This window comes from Hemiscyllium ocellatum, chromosome 9 (genome assembly GCF_020745735.1).
Source record: "Hemiscyllium ocellatum isolate sHemOce1 chromosome 9, sHemOce1.pat.X.cur, whole genome shotgun sequence".
NCBI classification, from domain to species: domain Eukaryota; kingdom Metazoa; phylum Chordata; class Chondrichthyes; order Orectolobiformes; family Hemiscylliidae; genus Hemiscyllium; species Hemiscyllium ocellatum.
Genome location: NC_083409.1, coordinates 24,924,100 through 24,949,011, shown reverse-complemented (window position 1 = coordinate 24,949,011; position 24,912 = coordinate 24,924,100). Strand labels below are relative to the sequence as shown.

Below are 24,912 nucleotides of genomic sequence, written 5' to 3'. Positions count from 1 at the left end.
ACCATTGCCCCTCTTACAGCAGAAGTCTGTTGAACAATGCTATTTGTTGGTGAAATGAGATTTTTACATCAGGTACCAGCAAATATAAAAGTTGCAGAAGAGGTTCTGATAATATCCTAGAGCACCTTTGCTACTGACTTGTTAGTAGTAGCATTAGTTAATGCAGGTCATGGTTGCATTTCACAATGTCTTACCACAGTTCCAAGATCTTGATTTAAATAACTTCTTTGTAGAGTTATAGAGATGTACAGCATGGAAACAGACCATTTGGTCCAACTCGTCCATGCCAACCAGATATCCCAAATTAATCTCGTCCTATTTGCTAGCATTTGGCCCATATCCCTCTAAACCCTTCCTATTCATATACTCAGATGCCTTTTAAATATTGTAATTGTACCAGCTGCACTATTTCCTCTGGCAGCTCATTCCATACACGCACCTTCCTCTGTGTGAAAACATTGTTCCTTAATTCCTTTTAAATCTTTCCCCTCATGCCTTAAAACAATGCCCTCTAGTTTTGGACTCCCCTATCCCAAGGAAAAGACCTTGGCTGTTCGCTCTATCCATACCTGTCATGATGTTATGAACCTACATATTCTGTACAAGTGATGATTTGTTTTCTGAGGCATAATCATATTTGTTAGGGAGTGAAAGGACCATAATGAGTGGCAAGAAAACACAGATTCAGAAGCAGAAAATTGATTAAGTAATCAATTATCTGGTTTGGTACCAGTTGGAGGACTGTTTTATCCAAAGAATATTGTGCTTATGACAGTGCACCATTCAATGTGTTAATCTGGATTATTAGTTCAAGGTCCTGGAGGTGAGCATTAACCTGAACTGATTTTTCTACTCTGCAACCCTGGCACTCTGCAGCAACCCAGTATTTAGACTGATTTATTGCACCATTTGGCCTAGAGTTTGCAGGAGTCAGGGTATCTGATGGCATGCTCTTTGAGCTTAATTTTACCCCTCACCTGAAATATTTTCCCTCTAAGTTGCTAGAAATATAAATTGATAATAGTGCAGTGAGACCTTTTTACTGGGACCTTGACAAACTAAAGAGGTAATAATTTATCCCCTTAACTAAGGCGGTTGAGCATTGGGAAAAAAAAAGGCATGACAGAGAAGGAAATAAAAAAATTAGAGTCAAACCAGGTACAAAAAGAGAAAGAGACATTAGGATTAAAAAAGAAGAAAATGTAGTTTTCAAAAATCTGTATTGTAGGAATAAACTTCAGTTTCATGTGTTCCCTTTCTGAGAGGTTGAGTGACATTGCAGGATCAAAAATCTTTTTTGAAAAAGGTATTTGTGCTGTTAAAAGACCAACTTCATATATTCATATAGTGCTTTTCACAACTACAAGGTGACTGAAAACACTTTACTACAGACAATGAAGTATCTTTGAAATGCCATGACTGTTTCATGTCGAAAATGCAGCAGGAGTGACCGGCAGTTGGTCACTCTGAGGCTCAAGATAAGGATAGATGGGTTACACTCATGGGGAGGAAAGGGGACAGACAGACAGTTCAGAGATCCCCTGTGGACATTCCCCTCAGCAGTAAGTATATCGTTTTGGATACTGCTCGGGGGGATGACCTATCAAAGGAAAGCCACAGTGGTCAGTTCTCTGGCACTGAGCCTGACACTGTGGCCCAGAAGGGAAGGGGGCAGAATAGAAAAGCGCTAGTGGTAGGGGACTTGATTGTTAGGAGAATTGACAGGAGGTTTTGTGGTCAGGATCGGGATTCCCGGAAGGTATGTTGCCTCCCTGGTGCCAGGGTCTGGACGTCCGGGGTGTATAAGATTCTGAAAGGGCAGGGCGAACAGCCAGAAATCGTGTTACATATTGGCACCAATGATGTAGGCAGGAGCTACGAGATAGCGAGGTGAGGAACAGGGAGCTGATGCAGCTTAACACGTGGCTGTGCCGAGGTGAGGAACAGGGAGCTGACGCAGCTTAACACGTGGCTGTGCCGAGGTGAGGAACAGGGAGCTGACGCAGCTTAACACGTGGCTGTGCCGAGGTGAGGAACAGGGAGCTGACGCAGCTTAACACGTGGCTGTGCAACTGGTGTAGGAGGGAGGGCTTTAGATATGTAGATAATTGGGATGCCTTCTGGGGAAGGTGAGACCTGTACATGGAGGACGGGTTGCACCTGAACAGGAAAGGGGCCAATGTCCTGGGTGGAAGGTTTGCTCGAGTGGTTCAGGAGAGTTTAAACTAGTATGGCAAGGGGGTGGGAACCTGAGTTATATACCGGTGGTGAGAGTTGATGGAGATGAGGCAATAGCAAGAGGTAGCGCAGCCTGTAGGAAGGAATTTCCTGGGAAAGAACGAAGTGTGTTTGCTTTAATGCAAGGAGTATCAGGAACAAAAGTGATGAGCTTAGAGCATGGATCAACCTGGTGCTATGATGTTGTGGCCATAACCGAGACGTGGGTTTCTCAGGGGCAGGAATGGTTGCTGGATGTTCCAGGGTTTAGAACATTTAAAAAGAATAGGGAGGGGGAAAAAGAGGAGGGGGTGTAGCACTGCTAATCAGAGAGGGTATCACAGCTGCAGAAGTTGCCATTGTCGAGGAGGGTCTGCCTACTGAGTCATATGGTGGAAATTAGGAACAGCAAGGGAGCAGTCACCTCATTAGGGGTTTACTACAGGCCTCCAATAGCTGCAGGGAGATTGAAGAAAGCATAGGTCGGCAGATTTTGGAAAAGTGTGAATGCAGTCGGGTTGTTGTAATGGGTGACTTTAACTTTCCCAATATTAATTGGAACCTCTTTCGAGCAGATGGTTTGGAAGAAGATGTTTTTGTAAGGTGTTCAGAAGGGTTTCCTAACTCAGTACGGTGACAGGCCGACGAGGGGAGAGGCCATTTTGGATTTGGTGCTCCTCAATGAGCCGGGGCAGGTGTCAGATCTTGTGGTGGGAGAGCATTTTGGTGATAGTGACCACAACCGCCTCACATTCTACATAGCCATGGAGAAGGAGAGAAGCAGGCACAATGGGAGGATATTTAATTGGGGAAAAGGAAACTATGATGCTATCAGACATGAGTTGGGAAGCATGGATTGGGAGCAATTGTTCCAGGGAAAGGGCACTATAGACATATGGAGACTATTTAAGGAACAGTTGTTGCGGGTGATGCATAAATGTGTTCCTCTGAGACAGGCTAGAAGGGGTAAGATAAAGGAACCTTGACTGACGAGAGCAGAGGACCTTCTCATCAAGAGAAAGAAGGCAGCTTACGTAAGGTGGAGGAAGCAAGGGTCTTGCTCAGCTCTAAAGGATTACAGGCAGGCGAGGAAGCTGCTCAAAAATGGTCTGAGGAGAGCCAGGAGGGGGCACGAAAAAAGCCTTGGCAGGAAGGATTAGGGAGAATCCAAAGGTATTTTACACATATGTGAGGAATAAGAGAATGATCAAAGAAAGAGTAGGGCCGATCAGAGATAGCATAGGGAACTTGTGTATAGATGCTGAGGAGGTAGGGGAAGCCCTAAATGAGTTTTTTTTGCTTCTGTCTTTACTAAAGAAAAAGACCTTGTAGTGAATGAAACCATTGAGGAGCAGGTAAGCATGCTGGAACGGATAGAGATTGAGGAAGCTGATGTGCTGAAAATTTTGACAAACATTAAGATTGACAAGTCACCAGGGTCAGACCAGATTTGTCCTCGGAAGCTTTGGAAAGTGAGAAATGTGATTGCTTCGCAGCTTGTGAAGATCTTTGCATCCTCGCTCTCCACCAGAGTCGTGCCTGAGGACTGGAAGGAGGCAAATGTAATTCCTCTCTTCAAGAAAGGAAATATGGAAGTCCCCGGCAATTACAGACCAGTCAGTCTCGCGTCTGTCGTCTGCAAGGTGTTAGAAAGGATTCTGAGGGATAGGATTTATGACCATCTGGAAGAGCATGGCTTGGTTAAATGCAGTCAGCACAGTTTTGTGAGGGGCAGGTCATGCCTCTTTGAGGATGTTACTAGACAAGTTGATGAGGGTCGAGTGGTGGATGTGGTGTATATGGACTTCAGCAAGGCATTTGATAAGGTTCCCCACTGTAGGCTCGTTCAGAAGGTCAGGAGGAATGGGATGCAGGGAAATTTAGCTGTCTGGATACAGAATTGGCTGGCCAACCGAAGACAGCGAATGGTAGTGGAAGGAAAGTATTCTGCCTGGAAGTCAGTGGTGAGTGTTGTTCCACAGGGCTCTGTTCTTGGGCCTCTACTCTTTGTAATTTTTATTAATGACTTGGATGAGGAGATTGAAGGATGGGTTAGCAAGTTTGTAGACGACACACAGGTTGGAGGTGTCGTTGACAGTATAGGAGAGTGTTGTAGGCTGCAGCATGACATTGACAGGATGCAGAGATGGTTTAAAGTCTGGTTGAAGATTTGTAGCTCGGGTGTCCGTTGTTGTGGTTCTGTTCGCCGAGCTGGAAGTTTTTGCTGCAAACGTTTCATTCCCTGGCTAGGGAACATCATCAGTGCTATTGGAGCCTCCTGTGAAGCGCTGCTTTGATGTTTCTTCCGGTATTTATAGTGGTACCACTATAAATACCGGAAGAAACATCAAAGCAGCGCTTCACAGGAGGCTCCAATAGCACTGATGATGTTCCCTAGCCAGGGAACGAAACGTTTGCAGCAAAAACTTCCAGCTCGGCGAACAGAACCACAACATGCAGAGATGTGCTGAGAGGTGGCAGATGGAGTTCAACCTAGATAAATGCGAAGTGTTGCATTTTGGAAGGTCGAACTTGAAAGCTGAGTGCAGGATTAGACAGGATTCTTGGCAGTGTGGAGGAACAGCGGGATCTTGGTGTGCAGATACATAGATCCCTTAAAATTGCCATCCAAGTGGACAGCGTTGTTAAGAAAACATATGGTGTTTTGGCCTTTAGTAACAGGGCGATTGAGTTTAAGAGCCATGAGATCTTGTTGCAGCTCTATAAAACTTTGGTTAGACTGCACTTGGAATACTGTATCCAGTTCTGGTCGCCCTATTATAAGAAAGATGTGGATGCTTTGGAGAGGATTCAGAGGAGGTTTACCAGGATGCTGCCTGGAATGAAGGGCTTATCTTACGAAGAGAGGTTGGCTGAGCTCGGACTTTTTTCATTGGAAAAAGAAGGAAGAGAGGGGACCTAATTGAGACGTACAAGATAATGAGAGGCATAGATAGAGTTGATAGCCAGAGACTTTTTCCCAGGGCAGAAAGTGTTAACACGAGGGGTCATAGTTGTAAGCTGTTTGGTGGAAAGTATCGAGGGGATGTCAGAGGCTGGTTCTTTACGCAGAGTTGTGAAAGTGTGGAACGTGTTGCCAGCAGCAGTTGTGGAAGCGAGGTCATTGGGGATATTTAAGAGACTGCTGGACATGCATATGGTCACAGAAATTTGAGGGTTCGTACATTAGGTTTACCTCACATGAGGATCAATGGTCGGCACAACATCGTGGGCTGAAGGGCCTGTTCTGTGCTGTACTGTTCTATGTTCTAATAATCGCTCAGCAAATTCCCACATATTACAATGTGATCAGATAGTGTTTGTTTTTGATGTTTATAAAAGACTGGTAAACAACAATAATGGTCTTAACTTTCTGGAGTGATTTGTAATTCATGGATATCTCTTGTCACTCACTGAAAGATTTACACATAAAAAGCAGCTTGCTTATTAAACAAAATTAAACAAAATCTGGCGTGATGTATTCTGCAACTTAATAGACTGTTTTCCCCAGATGAGCATTCAACATTCTTTGCAACTATTCTATGAGGATAAAACAAGTGGTTTTTCAGAATTGCGATTGATTTTTTGTAGCATATATATTTTGTATAGATAGATAATGTAGTAATAGATATAGATAATATGAATACTGTGAGCTCTTAATATTGAGAAAGTTAATAAATCTCTTCCAGAAGAGTGGGAAATGAATGCTGATTGTGTATTCAGCCCATTCATTGTATTCCTGTGGCTTGGCAAATTTGTCAAAGGAAATGTGATTCTTATTCACTTTCAAGCTGAAATGTTGGCCTTGTGTAATAATGATTTTGAATGTTCTGGACTTCCATGTATAATGCTTTTGTTTGAACAATCTGTCGCTTTGGCGATTGGAAAAGTGAGAAACCATCCTTCACTCACTTGAATTTGCAGGAATATGATCACATGATAGAAAGGTGACTGCTCAGCCAGGCCTATTTACTAAAATTTAAAAACAAATGAGTTTCTTTTGTTCAGTTACTGAAGAGTTTATCTCTAAATTAAACACTTGGTAAGGAAGCTTAACTGACTTAGATAGCTAGTGCACAGTTCTCCATATATAGTTCATATATTGTTTGAGGAAATGCTCATGATAAGCAAATGCTTGAGGCTGTTGTGATAAGACCAATCAATGGGTAATTTGACAAAGTGAAGTTAGATTCTGCTTAGAACATAAAATAAAAATTGAACAATGTAGATATTGTGTTGGCATCTGTTGGATTTACGTTCATTCAGTGTGTCAACACTAACAGGTATTCTAGAAATTAGGGAAAATAAATCCCTTTAAGGCTTGGTTAGCTTAGGATAAGTGTATTCAATGGAGGATGGTCCATGTATTTTCCATTTACATCACTCTTGCTAAGATTGTTCGGTTTGATATTCTAACCAGCATTTACCTGGTAGAGTCTCAAATTCATGTAGAATTTGCTGTGATGCCTCTATATTTCAAATTACTTTATTGCACACTGTAATATGGGTAAAATTTTCTACAGGAGCAACACAGTTTGAAAGAGAATACAGGCAGGTACATGTCTGCCTACCATGCACCATGCATGGTTACTATCTCTTGGGAATCCTTAACGACATTAGGCTTTGTCTTAACCATATTTAAATACTACTCTTAATATGTGGAGAAATATAAAATGCTTCAGCACTTCAAATTAACTAATCATTTCAATTCCCATCCTTTTTATTTGAAATCAGTACTTTATGGCTGATTAAGGGATAAACATTGCCTTTCCTTGAACTCTCATTCATAATGTTTCTCAGATTACAGGTTCAACAGATATTAAAATAGTACAATCACTAATACTATGGAAAACAGATTGGGATAGCAAAGTGATACAGATGAACACATTATTTAAAGTGCCATTGTAGGCTAGCAAAGCAATCAAAAATACTAATAAATCCATGATCTCTGTTTGTGGTATAGATTTCAAGTTAAACTTGTCAAGCTCTGCTTAAGAATACCGTGTCCAGGTCTGGTATCCAGAATATAAAAATCACATAGAAGTATCAGAACAAGTGTGAAAAAGAACTGAGAATTGATAGCTATGTGGAAAACATGTACATACAGTCATGAAGTCATAGAGTTATACAACACAACATGTGTTGGTCCAACTTGTCCATGCTGATCAGATGTCCGAAAATAATCTAATCCCATTTCCCAGAGGCCCACATCCTCTAAACCCTTTCTGTTCATGTACCCATTCAGAAGCCTTTAAAATATTGTAATTGTACCTGCCTCCACTGTTTCCTCTGGCAGCTTATTCCGTGTCATGTTAGAGCTTTTTCCCTTCAGAGAAAGGAAGACCAAGAGGTCTTTAAAAATATGAATTAGTTGGTCAGGGAAGTGGGCGGCACGGTGGCACAGTGGTTAGCACTGCTGCCTCACAGCGCCCGAGACCCGGGTTCAATTCCCGACTCAGGCGACTGACTGTGTGGAGTTTGCACGTTCTCCCCATGTCTGCGTGGGTTTGCTCCGGTTTCCTCCCACAGTCCAAAGATGTGTGGGTCAGGTGAATTGGCCATGCTAAATTGCCTGTAGTGTTAGGTAAGGGGTAAATGTAGGGGTATCGGTGGGTTTCGCTTCGGCGGGTCGGTGTGGACTTGTTGGGCCGAAGAGCCTGTTTCCACACTGTAAGTCTAATCTAATCTAATGTGCAATGAATGCATCCAATTGTGGGAAAGTCGAAAACCAGGGACAGTGAACATGTTATGTCATGTGTGCTCTGCTTAAAGATAACAAGGGCATGGATAGGGTAAGTAGACAAGTTCTGTTCCCTGGGGTTGGGAGTCCAGAACTAGAGGGAATAGGTTTAAGGTGAGAGGGGAAAAATTTAAAATGAACCTAAGGGACACCTTTTTCACAGAGAAGGTGGTGTGTGTATGGAATGAGCTGCCAGAAGAAATGGTGGAGGCTAGTACAGTTACAATGTTTAAAAGGCATCTGGATATATGAATCGGAAGGGTTGAGAGGAATATGGGGCAAGTGTGGGCAAATAGGGCAGATTAGTTTAGGATATCTGGTTGGCATTGACAGTTGGACTGAAGGATCTGTTTCTGTGCTGTACATCTCTATGATCTATAAGTCCTGGCTTGTTTACGTATTCATTGTATTGTAACTAATGTGTTTATTATGGGAAAAAGTAGAATTGCTTTCACTTCGACTGGTTAGAAAGTGGTTTAGGGAGAAAAGTTTAAATACTGATACAATGTTGTTTTTACCCAATAGGAAATGAAGCAGTTCAATGATTAGTGTCAGGTAGAGAAATTGAAGAAATGCATGTGAGAAATTCAAATCACAAGGGATTGTTGTTTTACATTTCCAATCACATTGTCTTGGTCAGTGGGAATCAACTTACCTGAGAAAAACCTGCAGGCCTGTATTTGTAATATGTCCAAATATGTTTTGAAAATCAATAATTCAATAAAAATGTTTGTTTTATTTTCACAGTCACAGATCAAGATACAGTTAAGCGATACTTTGCCAAGTTTGAAGAGAAGTTCTTCCAGTGTTGTGAAAAGGAACTTGCCAAAATCAACACATTCTATTCAGGTAATACTTGAGAAGTAAAGTCAAGGTGGAATCTCTTTTAATCATGGTTCTATCGCCTGCGGAAGTTAAGAATAGTGTGCCTCTCTCCATATCTGCCCTAATGTGTGTTTGAAGGAAGGATTGTCATGAATTTTGCATGATGGACATATGAACAGTGATGGTTAGGAAGAGGTTGCCCAGCCCATCCAACTTATTCCACACAATTGTGATGTATTTTGCATCAGATAATATGGTTTCTACACCCCACCCAAAACTCTCTAATCTCCTGCGTGATGCAAAGAAACCAGAAAAATGTAGACCAAATTTTGGAGATAAAGCTGAGAAATTTCTCCCTAAGTACTCAAGGCTAGTCCAGATATCACCCTAACCCTGATAATTCCTTTCAGTAAACTGCCTTTTGAATGAGGTCATATCCACTCCTGCCAGATTCAGGTCAGAGCAAGAATTCTGCAAGTTAATATCAATCATGCACTTAGCACCAATAGAATTCACCCTGCACATGCCAACAGCGTGTTTAATAGGCCTACTGTTCTGTGGGAAAAGAACCATGCAATGTCCATCCAGTTTTGCACGACTTAAAAACTGTGGCAATTGGAATTGACTGCTCAAATATGCCACATTCCATTCTTCATCTTATATACCTTGAAACATCAGCTCACCACTAAGTCTGCTGATCTCTGAAATGTGCTCTTTGACCTATTCTCATAACTGTTTTTCAAAATAATGTGAAATTACACAGTTACACCTACTCAAAGTCTCAATCACTAACCACACAAGGACAACAAAACTGGATGTGATATTCTCACTGAGGCTGGATGATTTGTCCTTTAGTCCATTGTCCTGTAAGTGCTGGCCCAATGCACTATTTGCTCTTCCTTTGAGGCATTGCACATGAATATTAGAAAGCTATACATTAGAAAACTTGGATCTCTTTCTTTCTCTCCTTTTATTGCTTTTCCAGAAAGGTGTATGTATGTTCGATATTTGAATTGATTTATTATTGTTATACGTACTTAGATACAATGAAAAGTTTTGTTTTGCGTGCAGTACACGCAGATCGTTTCATACAAAGCGCGTTAGGGTAATAGAACAGAGCACAGAATGCGATGTTACGGCTGCAGAGAGCAAGATCAATATTAAATTTAAAATTTTAGAGATCCATTCAGAATCTAATAACAGCAGGGATGAAGATATTACCCAGCCCACAGGCACATGCACTTCTGTAAATCAAACATAATTTGCCAGTTGCAATGCACCTAGATACGTGAAACTATCAAACATCATCTACACTCCTGACTTTCACACAAACCAAAGTGTCATCGGCAGTTATGCCCACTGAATTCCCAACAATTACATTGAGATCATGAATAAATTAAATAAAAGGCAATGGTCCCAGCAGCAAAAACTGTAGGACACCATAGTGACTAGTAGTCCTATATTAATTACTAATGATTCCTGCAAGATATTGTTCTCCCAGATATTGCTCAACCCCTCACTCCAGAAACTTGAACACAAAAATCTAGTCTGTTATTTCAGTGAAGTGCTAAGGAGTGTTGTAATTTTTGAAGAGAAGTTACACCAAAATCTTACCTGCATCTTCAGAGTGAGCTTATGATCTCCCATGGCACAATTTTATATTTTCCTAATCACCCTGTTCAGAGATGTCATGACGTTCGGGTAATATCACAGTGCTATTGAAGCCTCTAACACAATGCTTATTTTCTAATCAACCTGCTGTAACATGTTAATACACACCTCTGGTGTAGGTGGTTCTTGAACCCTGGCTTCGTCGAGACATTAGACGAGATGTACTGACCAATATTTATCGCTTAGTTAATATAACAAATTGCTTATCTTGCCATTATCACATTGTAAATTGATTCCTGCATTTCGTACATTGCAATACACACATTTAGAGTCATAGAGATGTACAGCATGGAAACAGACCCTTCAGTCCAACCTGTCCATGCTGACCAGATATCCCAACCCAATCTAGTCCCACCTGCCAGCACCCGACCCATATCCCTCCAATCCCTTCCTATGCGTATACCCACCCAAATACCTTTAAATGTTTTCAATTTTTAAAATTTAAGTTTTAAATGTTTCAATTGTACCAGCCTCCACCACATCCTCTGACAGCTTATTCCATACACGTACCACCCTCTGTGTGAAAATGTTGCCCCTAAGGTCTCTTTTACTTCTTTCCCCTTTCACCCTAAACCTATGCCCTCTAGTTCTGGGCTCCCCCACCCAGGGAAAAGACTTTGTCTATTTATCCTATCCATGCCCTTCATAATTTTGTAAACCTCTATAAGGTCAACCCTCAGCCTCCGACACTCCAGGGAAAACAGCCCCAGCCTGTTCAGCCTCTCCCTATAGCTCAAATCCTCCAACCCTGGGAACATCTTTGTAAATCTTTTCTGAACCCTTTCAAGTTTCACAACATCTCTCCGATAGGAAGGAGACCAGAATTGCATGTGATATTCCAACAGTGGCTTAACCAGTGTCCTGTACAGCTGCAACATGACCTCCCAACTCCTGTACTCAATACTCTGACCAATAAAGGAAAGCATACCAAATGCCGCCTTCACTATCCTATCTACCTGCGACTCCACCTTCACCAAGCTATGAACTTGCACTCCAAGGTCTGTTTGTTCAGCAACACTCCCTAGGACCTGACCATTAAGTGTATAAGTCCTACTAAGATTTGCTTTCCCAAAATGCAGCACCTCGCATTTATCTGAATTAAACTCCATCTGCCACTTCTCAGCCCATTGGCCCATCTGGTCCAGATCCTGTTGTAATTTGAGGTAACCTTCTTTGCTGTCCACTGCACCTCCAATTTTGGTGTCATCTGCTAACTTACTAACTGTACCTCTTATGCTCACATGCAAATCATTTATGTAAATGACAAAAAGTAGAGGGCCCAGCATCGATCCTTGTGGCACTCTCCACAGGTCACAGGCCTCCAATCTGAAAAACAACCCTCCACCACCACCCTCTGTCTTCTACCTTTGAGCCAGTTCTGTAACCAAATGGCTAGTTCTCCTTGTATTCAGTGAGATCTAATCTTGCTAATCAGTCTCCCATGGGGAACCTTGTCGAACGCCTTACTGAAGTCCATATAGATCACATCTACTGCTCTGCCCTCATCAATCTTCTTTGTTACTTCAAAAAACTCCATCATTTAAATGACTGTAAAACATATTTGGATGTTCCACAGTACTGAAAGGTACTGTAGGCATACAAGTTTTCCCCTTTTTTCCCCCCCTAATACTAATGTCAGACTAATGAATCTCTCAGTTGCCCCAGCTTGTCTTTTCTTTTCTGTAGCCCTCCTTCCACGTGTAAGTGATTTGTCCCAGAGTGGAGTGAGCTGTTACAACTATGGGCAAGAAGTGTCATTTGCCCTATCTCCCCTATACGGACATAGTCCAGCACAGTTGCTCTACCTATTTTCAAGTTTCTAGTTCTAACAAAAATAATAAATAATATGTTCATCTGTGTTAATATTTGGTTTTATTGTTAGCACCAACATTCAACTCTAACAGCTGAACTTCACCTTCAAGAATGAAGACTAGCGCAAAGTAGTTTTTAAAAAGATTTTTATCATACCCTGCAACTCTTCTAACTGATGGTTTAACTCACTGCAATTGTTGCTAGTTATGGCACTTTGCCATTTTCACTGCCCAGACAGAGCAGTGAACACATCAGAATTTTAGGATTGATTAAAACACCTTACTGGTTTCTTTGTTTCAGTCTTACAATGTGCAGAGGCTTTATTAATCAGTTTTTGGCTCAAAAAATACAGAATATTTATCTTAAGGATTTTCATAATTTTCGGTGTAAATACTGTGTATGGTAGGCACGTTGAATGTTGCTGAAAACAAAGTTGCAGAAAATGTATGTCATTTATTTAGAATAGAATGGTTACCACATAGAAGCAGGCCACACATGTTTGTATTCTATCTCTGCAAATGCTCTCAACTTGTCCCAGCCCTATGCTTATTCTTTCTTTCCCTGTTGCCCTGCAATGTTTATCTCTTGGTTGTTTGTACAATTCCAATTTGAAAGCTGCAATTGAGTTTATATCATATGTCTTTTCCACTGCTTTCTCGGTCTGCTTGTCACCTCCAGCAATTCTATATCTCCAGATCTGGGAATTATTTTCTGTCCCTGCATCTCCTTTTGGATTTTACCCTTTAAGTTGAAAAACATTTTAACTTCCTAGCAAAATACATGACTTCACATTTGTCATAAGTTTCAACCATCAGGTGTGTGCCCTTTTTATCAGCCTATCTTCCAGTTCATAATTATTCCAAGTTTTAGCTGCAAATGTGCCATGCATGCCGAAATCTAAATCGTTACTACTTATCAAGAAAAACACTTTTCCTAGCAACAAATACTGGTGAACTCTATTATGTACCTTTCTCCGGTCTATAGTTCGATAGAAGTACTCATGACTGTTTCCAACTCATCAAAGTTCGTACCCATGCTGACACTGTCCCATTTATTCTGTGGGCTTCATCTTTGTTTTGAATATGAATACATTAAATTGGCTTACACGTCGTTGACAGAGCTTTAACAAGTTGATTGTCCATTTCTTGGAAGCTGATACAGTGCAGAGGCAATTTAAAGTTGGACTGATAGTAGAAATAGAAGAGTAGAACTCCACCTTGTGGTGTACCGAACACAGGCTCGAACTTCCAAATACTGTAAATAAAAGCAAAATATTGCAGATATTGGAAGTCTGATATAAAGAAAATGAAGATTCTGAAATGCTGTTCAGGTAACTGGCAGCATCTGTGGCAAGAGAAACAGTTAAGGTTTTGGGCCTGTTTCCCAGGTTGAGTTGATGAGGTTATCGCAACATCTAATCTGGGTCTGTGATATTTCAGTGATCTTAACATCCTTGGACTTGGGTGAGAAGGCTTCAATCACGTTTGCCACTCACAGAATTCATTTATGTGATTTTGGACATCAGGTGAGAACAGTACCAGGCTCAAAAATGATATCCTCCCCAGACAAAATATCCGCAGTCATAGCTTAATCTCACAATGAATAAATGGTCACTTGCTTACAGTATCAGACAAAAGGCTGCACATATGGAAATGAATGTGGAAAAAGAAACCATTTATTCTAAAAACTGTATTGAAAACATTACATGAGCAAGGAAAAATGAGCAGAGAAAAAGTGAAAAAAATTGCGCATATAATGTCTGAAAATCTGCATAACTGTTTGTAATCCAAAAGATTTAATGGCTCAATTAGAAGACATGTTAGCCTTCAGTATTCTGTTCTCTTGGGTCTCATTTTCTGGCAAGTGGCCAGAGAAATATTACATAATTGGATCTCATCTTTTCAAAATAATGACTCTACTCTCATCCTGTTGTAGCAGCTTGTAGTTACTTAACAAGCTATAGCGCTATGGATTCAACGCCATTGCAGCTGAGGAGGTATTTTCTGAACAGAGTATTTGGCTCCTTTGAGAAGCAAATATTTAGATTCATAAGTTCATAGGATAAAAGAGCAGAATTAGGCCAATAGGCCCATTGTGTCTGCTCCACCATTCCTTCATGGCTGATATGCTCCTTGCCTCCATTTTCCTGCCTAGTCCCCATAATCCTTCAACCCATTACTAATTAAAATCTATCTAACTTCTCCTTAAATTTACTCACTCTCCCAGCATCTACCGCACTTTGGGGGAGTGAATTCCACAGATTCACAACCCTTTAGGAGAAGTAATTTCTCCTCAATTCTGTTTTAAATTTGCTACTCCTCATCCTAAGACTATGGTCTGTCATCCTAGAATGCCCCACAACAGGAACCATCCGCTCCACGTCCAATTTACCCATATTTTTTACCATCTTAAATACCTCAATTTAATCTGCTCTCATTCTTCTAAATTCCAGAGAGTATAGGTCTAAACTGTTCAATCTCTCTTAAAACAACAAACCTCTCATTTCTGGGATCAATCTCGTGAACCTCCTCTGAACTGCCTCCAATGCCACTACATCTTTCTTCAACTAAGGGGACCAAAACTGTGCACAGTGCTCCAGGTGCAGTCTCCCCCAAGCCTTGTATTGTTGCAACAATACCTCCTTACCTTTATATTCTATTCCTTTAATTATAAAAGCCAACATTATTATCTGTTGTACTTGTATGCTAGATTTCTGTGATTCATGAATGAGGACACCCAGATTCCTCTGTACTGTAGCACCCCAAATTCTCTACCCATTTCGCTAATAAGTCACCTTCCAACTTTTCGGACCAAAATTTATGACATCGCACCTATGTTAAACTCCCATCTGCCACATTTTGGCCACTTTCATAAACCATCTGTAATCCATTTTTGAGGTTCTTATTTCTTCATTGCAGTTTACTGTCCCACCTATTTATGTGTCATCCACAAATCTGGCTATAGCACCTTCTATCTCTGTATCCAAGTCGTTAATGTACATTGTAAATAGCTGGGGCCCAAGGACCAAACTTTGTGGTGCTCCACTAATAACTTATTGCCATCTGGGAAATAAAAACGTTTATCCCGACTCTCTGTCTTCTGTCCATGTGCTAGTCACCTATCCAAGCTAATACTTTGCCCCAATCCCATATGATCCAACCTTGTGAATTAAGCTTTTGTGTGCCACCTTATCAGACACCTTCCAGTAGTCAAGATATATTGAATCTACATGATCCCCATATTCATTTTGCTTGTTACATCTTCAAAGAACTCTCGCTAATTAGTCAAATATGAATTTCCCTTCATAAAACCATGCTGACTTTCCAAATGACCTGATATTGCTTCCTTGATAGTTGATTCTAACAATTTCCCAAAGCATATTCTAACAGCATTATTAGTAACGCATGCAACTCACTAGCCTAGTTTGATTCCAGTCTCAACATTGAGTTCTCCAATTTCAAATAACCTCCTTTCCCATCCCCGACTCCCTTTCCAACCCATCCCCCTACCTTCCATTCCTCTGATTGACCCTTCCTTCCAGCTACGAACTGGATTGATTCTTTCCATCAACCAACAAGGTAGTGCTCTCTACCTGTGTTCACCTACCCTTACCTCACCACCCTCCCCCTCTCCCCAACCAAACTCACCCTCCACCCCTTTATCTGCAGCTCCTCTTACACCTACCCCAGTCCTGAAGAAGAGTTACACTCAATGTTGATATCTCCACCTCTCGATGCTGCCTGGCTTGCTGAGTTCTTTCAGCCTCCTGCTTGTCTACCTTGGATTGCAGCAGCTGCAGGTTTTTTTTGTCTCTGATAAGGTGATAGTGAACTGCTTTCTTGAACTGCTGCAGTCCATGAGGGTACAAACAACATCCAAAGCTGCTGGGAGATTCTAAGCATACTAGTCAGTGTGCTGATGGTAGAACCTCCACTACTGAAAGCTACTGCCATGTGTGGACTTCTGAAGTCCGTGTAGCAGCAAAAATAATTGGAGGCAACATTGAATATAATGTGAGGTGAATTTTTTGTCCTTGTGATAGGTTTTAGTCAGGTCTTACTTCACAAAGTTGTATAAGACTACCAGCAGGTGAAACATCGGAAAGGAGACTTCTTGCCGATTAGACGTTCTCTCTCTCTTCTCTCTCTCTCTCTCTTCTCTCTCTCTTCTCTCTCTCTCTCTTCTCTCTCTCTTCTCTCCCCACCAAAGTGGCTGATGAATCAGTAGTCCTCCATGTTGGGGAGCCACAGAGCGGGAGAAGGGTACAATATTTATGCTATGTGCGAGATTTCAGTGTCTACCACCAAGAGTGGCCTGACAGCACCACTATTGACAGAGCTGATTGAGTCTGAAAGGACATTGCTGCTATGCTAGGTCTGCAGTGGGGAAATTAACGAGATGGAAGAAAATATACTTTACCTCATCCTCAACAAACTGCTTCTGCCCATGACAGTATTGATAAGAGTGACCAATGCAGAGTCCTGGTGGAGGCAAGGTCCTGTCATCTTACTGAGAAAACCATCTATCATATTGTCTGGCACTACCACTGTGCTAAATGGGATTGAATTCAAACAGATCCAGCAGCTCAAAACTGGGCATTCATGAAGTGCTGCGGGCCATCGACAGTAGCTGAATTTTACTCCCAGCACGTTCTGCAATCTCATGGTCCAGCATATCCACGACTCTACCATTGCCATCAAGCCAAGAATCAACCCTTGTTCAATGAAGAATGCAGGAGGGCATGCCAGGACCAGCACTAGGCATAGCTAAAAATGAAGTTTTGAGCTGCTGCTAAAACAGGACTATTCACCAAACAGCAGAAATGATAGCTGTGATTCCACATTAGTGGATCAGATCTAAACCCTGCACTCCTGTCATGTTCAGTCACAAATGGTGGTGGACAATTAAACAATCACTGGAGGAGAACGAAGCTCCACCAATATCCCCATCCTTAACAATGGGGGCGTTAGCATTACAGCACAAAAGATAAAGCTGAAACATTTGCAACAATCTTCAGCCAGAAGTGCCGAATGGGTCCACCAGAGTGGGCTGAATCTTGTCTACACCAGAGCTCTTCAGTAACACTGATTTCAGTTTTCAGTCAATTCAGTTCACTCTGTATGATATTAGGAAACAGTTTGAGACACTGTTGCAAACGTTATGGGCCCAGAGGTGAGGTGACAGTGAGAACTCTTGATATCAACTCCTGGCAAAGCAGGAGTCAATAGGAATGGGGGAAATCTCTTTCCTGTTTGGGATTGTACCTGGTTTTAAATGTGTCATTCTTAACTCCAGGGCATCTTGGCAGAAGTTCCTCAGAGTATTGTCTTCAGTCCGATCATCGTCAGCTGCTTCATCATTGACCTTCCCTCCATCATAAGGTCACAAGTGGTGATGTTCACTAATGATTTGCAACTCCTCAAATACTGAAGCAATCTATGCTGAACTGTAGTCTAACCAGGACAATATCCAGGCTTAGTCTGAGAAGTGGTAATTAACATAACTTTTCTTCTTTACACAATTATCATATGACGTGGGCATCACTGGCTCGATCAGTGATGTGTCCCATCAGTAATAACCCAGAGGGCAGTTAAGAGTCAGTCGCATTACTATGGATCTGGAGTCACATATAGGTCAGACCAGGTAAGGACGGCAGATTTTCTTCCCTGAAGGACAATGAAGCAGATGGATTTTTACAACAGTTGAGAGTTGCTGACTTTTAACCCAGATTTTTTAAAATTCAAATTTCACCATTTGCCATGGTAAGATTTGAATGTGTGACCCCAGAACATAAACCTGGAATGCTAATGATGGCAGAGTGGAGACGTTCTTGACTTCATTGCTGTGTATCTCACAAAACCATTGAGATTATACTGACCTAGGGGGCAAACGTTGACCAGACTGGTGTCATGACTTCCTCTGCTGGTTCTTGGGGAGCAGTCCATGTCTGCAACGTACTATCTACCAGGACTTGCAGGTTCCTGCCTACAAAGAAGTGTGCAACCTTTTCTTTGTCCGAAACCATGCAGGCAAACGCCCTGCTAACAATCCTTGCCAAGGTGTACAATGACCTATTAAAGATGGTGCTGATGCTAGTCAGTGAATATCCTGGCAGTGTTGAATTGTTTCGGGTTGTTGAACGGCATAATGGAGGCTAGAATCACACAAGAGGAGTGTCATGGAGTGGTGGTGTTAGTTCTCGAGGGGTGTCTGATATGGCAAGAAAACGTGCTCAGCCTCACAATGAGAAGCCCTTCATGAAATTCGACAAAATTGAACTTAGTGAAAACAGCGTAACATTGAGCGCATTTGTTGCCGAAGTTCTACCTGGTTAAGGGTAAACAGTCTGAACATAGGAAACTGGCTCATAAATGTTGCTGTGTAACAATCTGACTTACAGTAGCTAGTGTAGAAGTTTCTTACTGGGGTAGTCTGGTGCTTACCCATAGAATGAATGTAGCTTCTCATCACATCTTTCTCAAATGGCATTCATTATCCATATGTAATCTATTATATTTTGGATCTGTTAAGAACTCATCACAATGTTTAGCCCCATGTATATAGGTCATTTATATAAATGAACAATACATTTTTAGAACAATCTTCAGCAAACATCTCTGAGCTACCATTAACACCAAATGTTGAACAGAGTGTTGATGGGCATGTTTGAAAATGTCTGGTTTTCTCTTATTTTTAATTAAACAAAACCCACTGCACCTAAATAACTGCTTATCTGAGATAGCTAGCCATCAAGAGGTATAATGAAGAAAAATATCACTGCTGCTACAGTAATCTCACCAATGGTCACAAGTGCATTCTAAGTAATAATTACACTTCTTCAGGGATACCTCTGGGATTGGTGATGCTTTAGAACAAACATATTACATCAGTTGTTTTCAGGAGACAGTAGTTACTTCAGTTATCATTTACCAGTAGCTATTAAGAAAAATGCAATTGATTTTATGCCTTCATATTAGAATGGAAAGATGGAGAGAGACAAATATTTCAATAGTTTGAACATTACCCTGATTTTGAGGGTTGTGAAATATTGCAAAGTCCACTGTTTGCTAGATTTATCGGACTTGCAAATTTTTAAGTAACACTGCACAAGAACTGTATAACAAAATGTGCGTTGTGCTTTTCAGTATTGATTGAGTATCAAGTTAGGAATTATCGTGAAAACAGTGTCATTGCACTATAGAATCATGGAATAATGCAGCACAGAAGGAAGCCAATCAGTCCACCGTATCTCTAGCAGCACTCTGATAGGCTATCCATTAAGTCCCTACTCTTTACCACTCTTAAACACAGGCCAATGTACAGACTTTAAACCTATTCCATTTATGATAGTGCTATTTTCATATTGCATTGTGACAAAAACATGTAGCAAGTTATTCACAATTAATGGAAGCTCTAAGAATGGTTAAATCTCCATTCTAATATTGCCTTGAGAAAAAAGAGGAAAGGTTGTGATGAAGCCTAGTGACAACATGAAGTGGCACAAGTTGAGTTTGGCTTGCTGTTACCCAAGTCAAATGAACGGCCAGGAGATACTAAATCTACTTGGTTATTGGTTTTGTGCTATGCTGCTATCACTAGCACTCAGCACAACAATTGTACAGTCTGTGTCAAAACCAGTGCTGCATTACTTAAGGTCATCAGCTGGGGAAAAAAATGTCAGAGGAGATGAGTCTCTTTAATGAATCTGGCACCATTTGCTGTGTTAAGTCTCAATTAATGCTAACCTGTGTATTACCTAATGAAGGTGTATGGAGCACTGTGATTAAGAGGACCAGTCATAAAGATGTAGAATTCCAGAGGCGCCAGTCTGCTTTAGGTAACAATTAAAACTGTACAGTGACTCCCAAAATTTGTTGTGCTGAGAAACAATATAATTATATTTAGCACATAGTTTAATCATTGTATGCCTTCCACCATGACAGAAATGAGTAGATGGGAGAGAGAAAAACACAATACCTCAATAGCTTGAAAGACACTCATGATTTAGGGGGTTGCAAAATATTATAAAGTCCATTGTTTGCTAGATACTGTACCCTCTCTATACTTGTTCACACCAAGTATACTCAGAAGGCATGAGTGCTCCATCCATTGAGGATCAAAATGGGCTACTCTGATCATTCACTAACCAAAACAGTGCAGTTCTTAGCCAATGATAGCACTAAAAAACCCATGAGTTTCAATATTATACTTGATTCTTTCCCTTTAGTGCACCACAAGAGGCTTTATTACTTTAACTCAAAGACTCAAATGCTGATTCTCATATCCTACATGTAATTTGGTGCCATTGTCAAGGTTTATGTGCTGTACTTCGATATTGAATTTTCCATAAAATTCTGGAAAATCAATGCAATCTGAAATTGTAGATTTGACACAAGGTTTGCTTAATAGTTTAAAAACTTCTTAGTAATCTGTTCCAATTGAATGATTCACTGAATGTTTGTGCATACAAAGTGAAAACTTCCTGCTTCACACCAAACTAAATATGAAGAACAAACGATAATTCTGATAACCAAAACAAGTGGTAGTGTGCAACCATCCTCCTTTGCTTTAATTGTGATATACCTAAATGATTTGGAAGAAGGTATCAAATGACTAATTAGCACGTTTGCAGATGATACCAAGATTGGTGGAGTAGCAGATGGTAAAGGGGACTGTCAGAGGATACAGCAGAATATGGATAGATTGGAGAGCTGGGCAGACAAATGGCAGATGGTATTCAATCAGTGCAAATGTGAGGTGATGCATTTTGGAAGATCTAATTCAAGAGCAAATTGTACAGCCAATGGAAAATACCTGGGAAAAATTGATGCACAGAGAGATCTGGGTGTTCAGGTCCATTGTTCCCTGAAGGTGGCAATGCAGGTCAGTAAAGTGGTCAAGAAGGCATATGGCATGCTTTCATTCATTGGACAGGGTAATGAGTACAAGAGTTGGCAGGTCATGTTGCAGTTGTATAGGACTTTGGCTTGGCCGCCTTTGGAATACTGTGAACATTTCTGGTCGTCACATTACCAAAAGGATGTGGATGCTTTGGAGAGAGTGCAGAGGAGGTTCACCAGGATATTGCCTGGTATGGAGGGTGCTAGCTATGAGGAGAGGTTGAGTAGATTAGAATTATTTTCATTGGAAAAACTGAGGCTGAGGAGGGACCTGATTGAGGTCTACAAAATCATGAGAGGTATCGACAAGGTGGATAGCAAGAAGCTTTTCCCCAGAGTGGGGGACTTGATTACTAGGGGTCACAAATTCAAAGTGAGAGAGAAAAGATATGCATGGAAAGGTCTTTACGCAGATGGTGGTGGGGACTTGGAGCGTGTTGCCAGTGGAGGTGGTAGGGGCTGGAACGATATCGTCATTTAAGATGTATCTAGACAGATACATGAATGGGCAGGGAGCAAAGGGATACAAATCTTTAGAAATAGGTGACAGGTTTAGATAGAGGATCTGGATCAGTGCAGACTTGGAGGGCCAAAGGGTCTGTTCCTGTGCTGTAATTTTCTTTGTTCTACTTTCATACAGCACACTGATGCTGTTGTTGTTTATTAATGTACACTGACAAAAACATGGAATCTGTCGTACCACGGACCTGACCTAGATATTTTTGCTCATCATATACCCAAAAGGGAAACACCAAATCAATGTTTGAAGTGTAGTGAATGCTTAGGTGTAGTAGCTAATTGGTACATAAGACCACATGAATAATAGTGAGGTGAATGGCAGATTAACTGAGTTATTGATTGATTGTTGAAGGTTGAAATTTGGTCAGAGTACTAGAAGAAGTCCATGCTTGTCATTTACAACCACTTTCTGATAGGGCTTTGATTTAAAATCCCATCCCAAAGCAAAATCTTTAAACATTCCTTTATTGTTGCATTCAATGCTGGCAATGTGTTTCTTATGTCAATGCATACTTCTAACATTGGAGCCCCGAGTGAATGTCCTGAAAGAAGCGCTACTGACTTCTCCAAATTATGTGACCACGGAACTGATCCCCAAGTCTGGCCTCCACAAACACTGAATCTTAGGTTGGTAACAGAGTAGATATGGGGCTGAACTTGGACAGCCATGGTCTGTACTACATTATGCCCACTGATTCATCAGTCTTTCATGGCTGTTACTTGTCCCAGATATTGAGTGCAGAGAGGCTGCTTTAAGTCATGTTTTCCACTTTCACTTCTGTATAACTTGAAATGGAGCATGAAATGTTTATGCCTTTTTGCAAATTGTTGCTGTGATGCCACAGGGCAAAACTGGCTTGGGACACTGACTGGAAATGATGCGAATAGAAATGACCTTAACCTAGAGCATTGTAGCTCTAACTGATCATTATGTAGTTATCTGGCTCTTGCTGCCAGCTTCCGTTTCTATAAGTTAGCTCCATGTGGATGTATTGTGCTCACTGTTTGAACATATAATTCTCACTATAATGATCAGACTTCAAAACCAAGAAGGTCAATAGCTGAATCACATCTACAGCAAACATCTTACTGTACCTGACAAAAGGAATTAAAATATCCCGTTGCGTAACAGTGAATGATCGTGGTTTGTAAAAGGCTTAGACATAAGGTTGCAAGTTTCTAAGAACTCAGTGCAGAGGAAATTGAGTGCTTTCTGAATGTCTGCAAAACTTATTCAAATTATGTGCAGCCTCAGTAAGACCATAAATTAGAGGAGCAGAGTTAAGGCAATTCAGCTGATCGAGTCTGCTCTACCATTCGCTCATGGTTGATAGGTTTCCCAAACCTGTCCTCCTGCCTTCTCCCCGTAACATTTGATCCCCTTACCAAGCAACAATCTATCTATCTCTGTCTTAAGTGCACTCAATTACTTGGTTTCCACAATCCTATGCAACAATGAGCTCCACAGATTAACCACCCTTTGGTTGAAGATATTCATCTCACTCCTAAAGGGTCATGCCTTCACTCTGAGGCTGTGCCTTCTGGTTCTAGTCTCTCCTATCAATGGAAGCATCTTTCCACATCCACTCTGTCCAGGCCTCTCAGCACTCTTAAAGTTTCAATCAGATCGCCCCTCACCCTTCTAAACTCTGTTGAGTAAAGCTCCAGAGTCCTCAAACGTTCCTAATATGACAAGCCCTTCATTACTGGGATCATTCTTGTAAACCTACTCTGGAACTTCTCCAACACCAGCATATCCTTCCTTAGATCCAGGGCCCAAAATTGCTCACAATATTCCAAATGAGGCCTGACCAGAGTCTTATGCAGCCTCAGCAGTACATCTCTGCTGTTGTATTTCAGGCTTCTTGAAATGAGCGCCAACATTGCATTTACTTTCCAAACTGCCAATTGAACCTGCATGTTAATGTCCATTAATATTGTTTTTTTGCTTAAGTGAGTCAGTGAGAACCTGAAGTCCTTTTAAGTCTATCTAACTGTTTTGGAACAAATATACCATTTTTTAATATCTCCCTCCCATGGGGATACAGTTCATGCCCTTCCGATTTGGCTGTGTTCTGACCCTGTTAGCCATTCTTCATATGTCTAGACAGCAACTGTTAAATTGCTGGCAAACTATAAATCTTCAGAATTCATTGGTGGCATTTGATAACATGCATCCAGTCTACGGCTGTGACCATAATATTCAAGGAATGTAATAGAATATAAATAATAGAAACTTGAGACATTTAGATGTTGTTGTTCATTTTCAGTTTTCTGCCAATTGAATTCTCCTTACTAGTTTCCTTGTTGTTAAGTGCAGTACACCCACCAACAATGGGTAATGTTGTTAGTATGTTTTCATTAGCAGTTCTTTGATCCTCTTTTGCCATCTCAGGGATAAGTATAGAGTCCCTGCAATGAACTTTTCTCTAACCATACTTGTGAGTGGAATCATGCAGTGCCTTGGTTTAATTGTTTTAATCATTAAATCCATTCGAGCAATGAGATACAGTTTTTTTTCTGAGGAATGGAAATACTCTCACTTTGATATTTCAAAGCTTGTTTCATATGACACCTGGAAAAAAAGTCTCAAATTGATAAATGATTGAGAAAAATTAGTGTTTCAGAAATGTAGAATGCTGAATAAATAATCAAAATGATCTTGTTGCTAAGGAACATTTCAAATAAAGGTTTGGTTCTACATTTCTACTTGAGTTTCATGTAATTTATGTGAGTTTGACTGTAAATGTTCCTTCACCTGACAAGTCGAATAATTGAAAAGCAGCATTATTCATCATTCTTGAGCTTGGCAATGGTTTGGTGCAAATGTTTTCTGTCAGATTCAGTCCGGAGTGAGGAACCGCTTAAGTCTGATTTTCCATTTCTGATGGACTTCAGCCTATTCCATTGATAAGGGACCATTTTTGGAAGGACAAATTACTGTTCTCTGGTCCACTGTGGAGACCTGTTATTAACTAAGAAAGAATTAGCATGGCTAAAACTGATTTCTGGGAGTTGACTGTGTGCAACATAGGCGATTGGAGCAGTTGACCATTTGGTGTGACAAGCTTCCACCCTTCAGTTGGACTGTGGCTCATTACCTACCTCAGTTCCCACACTACCCTCATGTCCCTTATATAAATATAGACTAGTTAGCTGAACATCTGTCATTTGGAAAATGTGACAGCAGAGCATTTAGAAATACATAATATAGCCTAGCAAAGTCAT

The 24,912-nt window shown here is 40.9% G+C and overlaps 1 protein-coding gene across 1 annotated transcript in view; it reads left to right on the top strand.

Annotated features, from left to right (window-relative positions):
• The window catches only part of LOC132818937 (solute carrier family 53 member 1-like), a 305,740-nt gene that overhangs the window by 141,048 nt on the left and 139,780 nt on the right, over nt 1-24,912 (top strand). Inside the window, exon 3 of the mRNA XM_060830078.1 lies at nt 8,705-8,806. Within this exon, the coding sequence (XP_060686061.1) occupies nt 8,705-8,806 (102 nt within the window). The remainder of the gene's footprint in view (nt 1-8,704; nt 8,807-24,912) is intronic.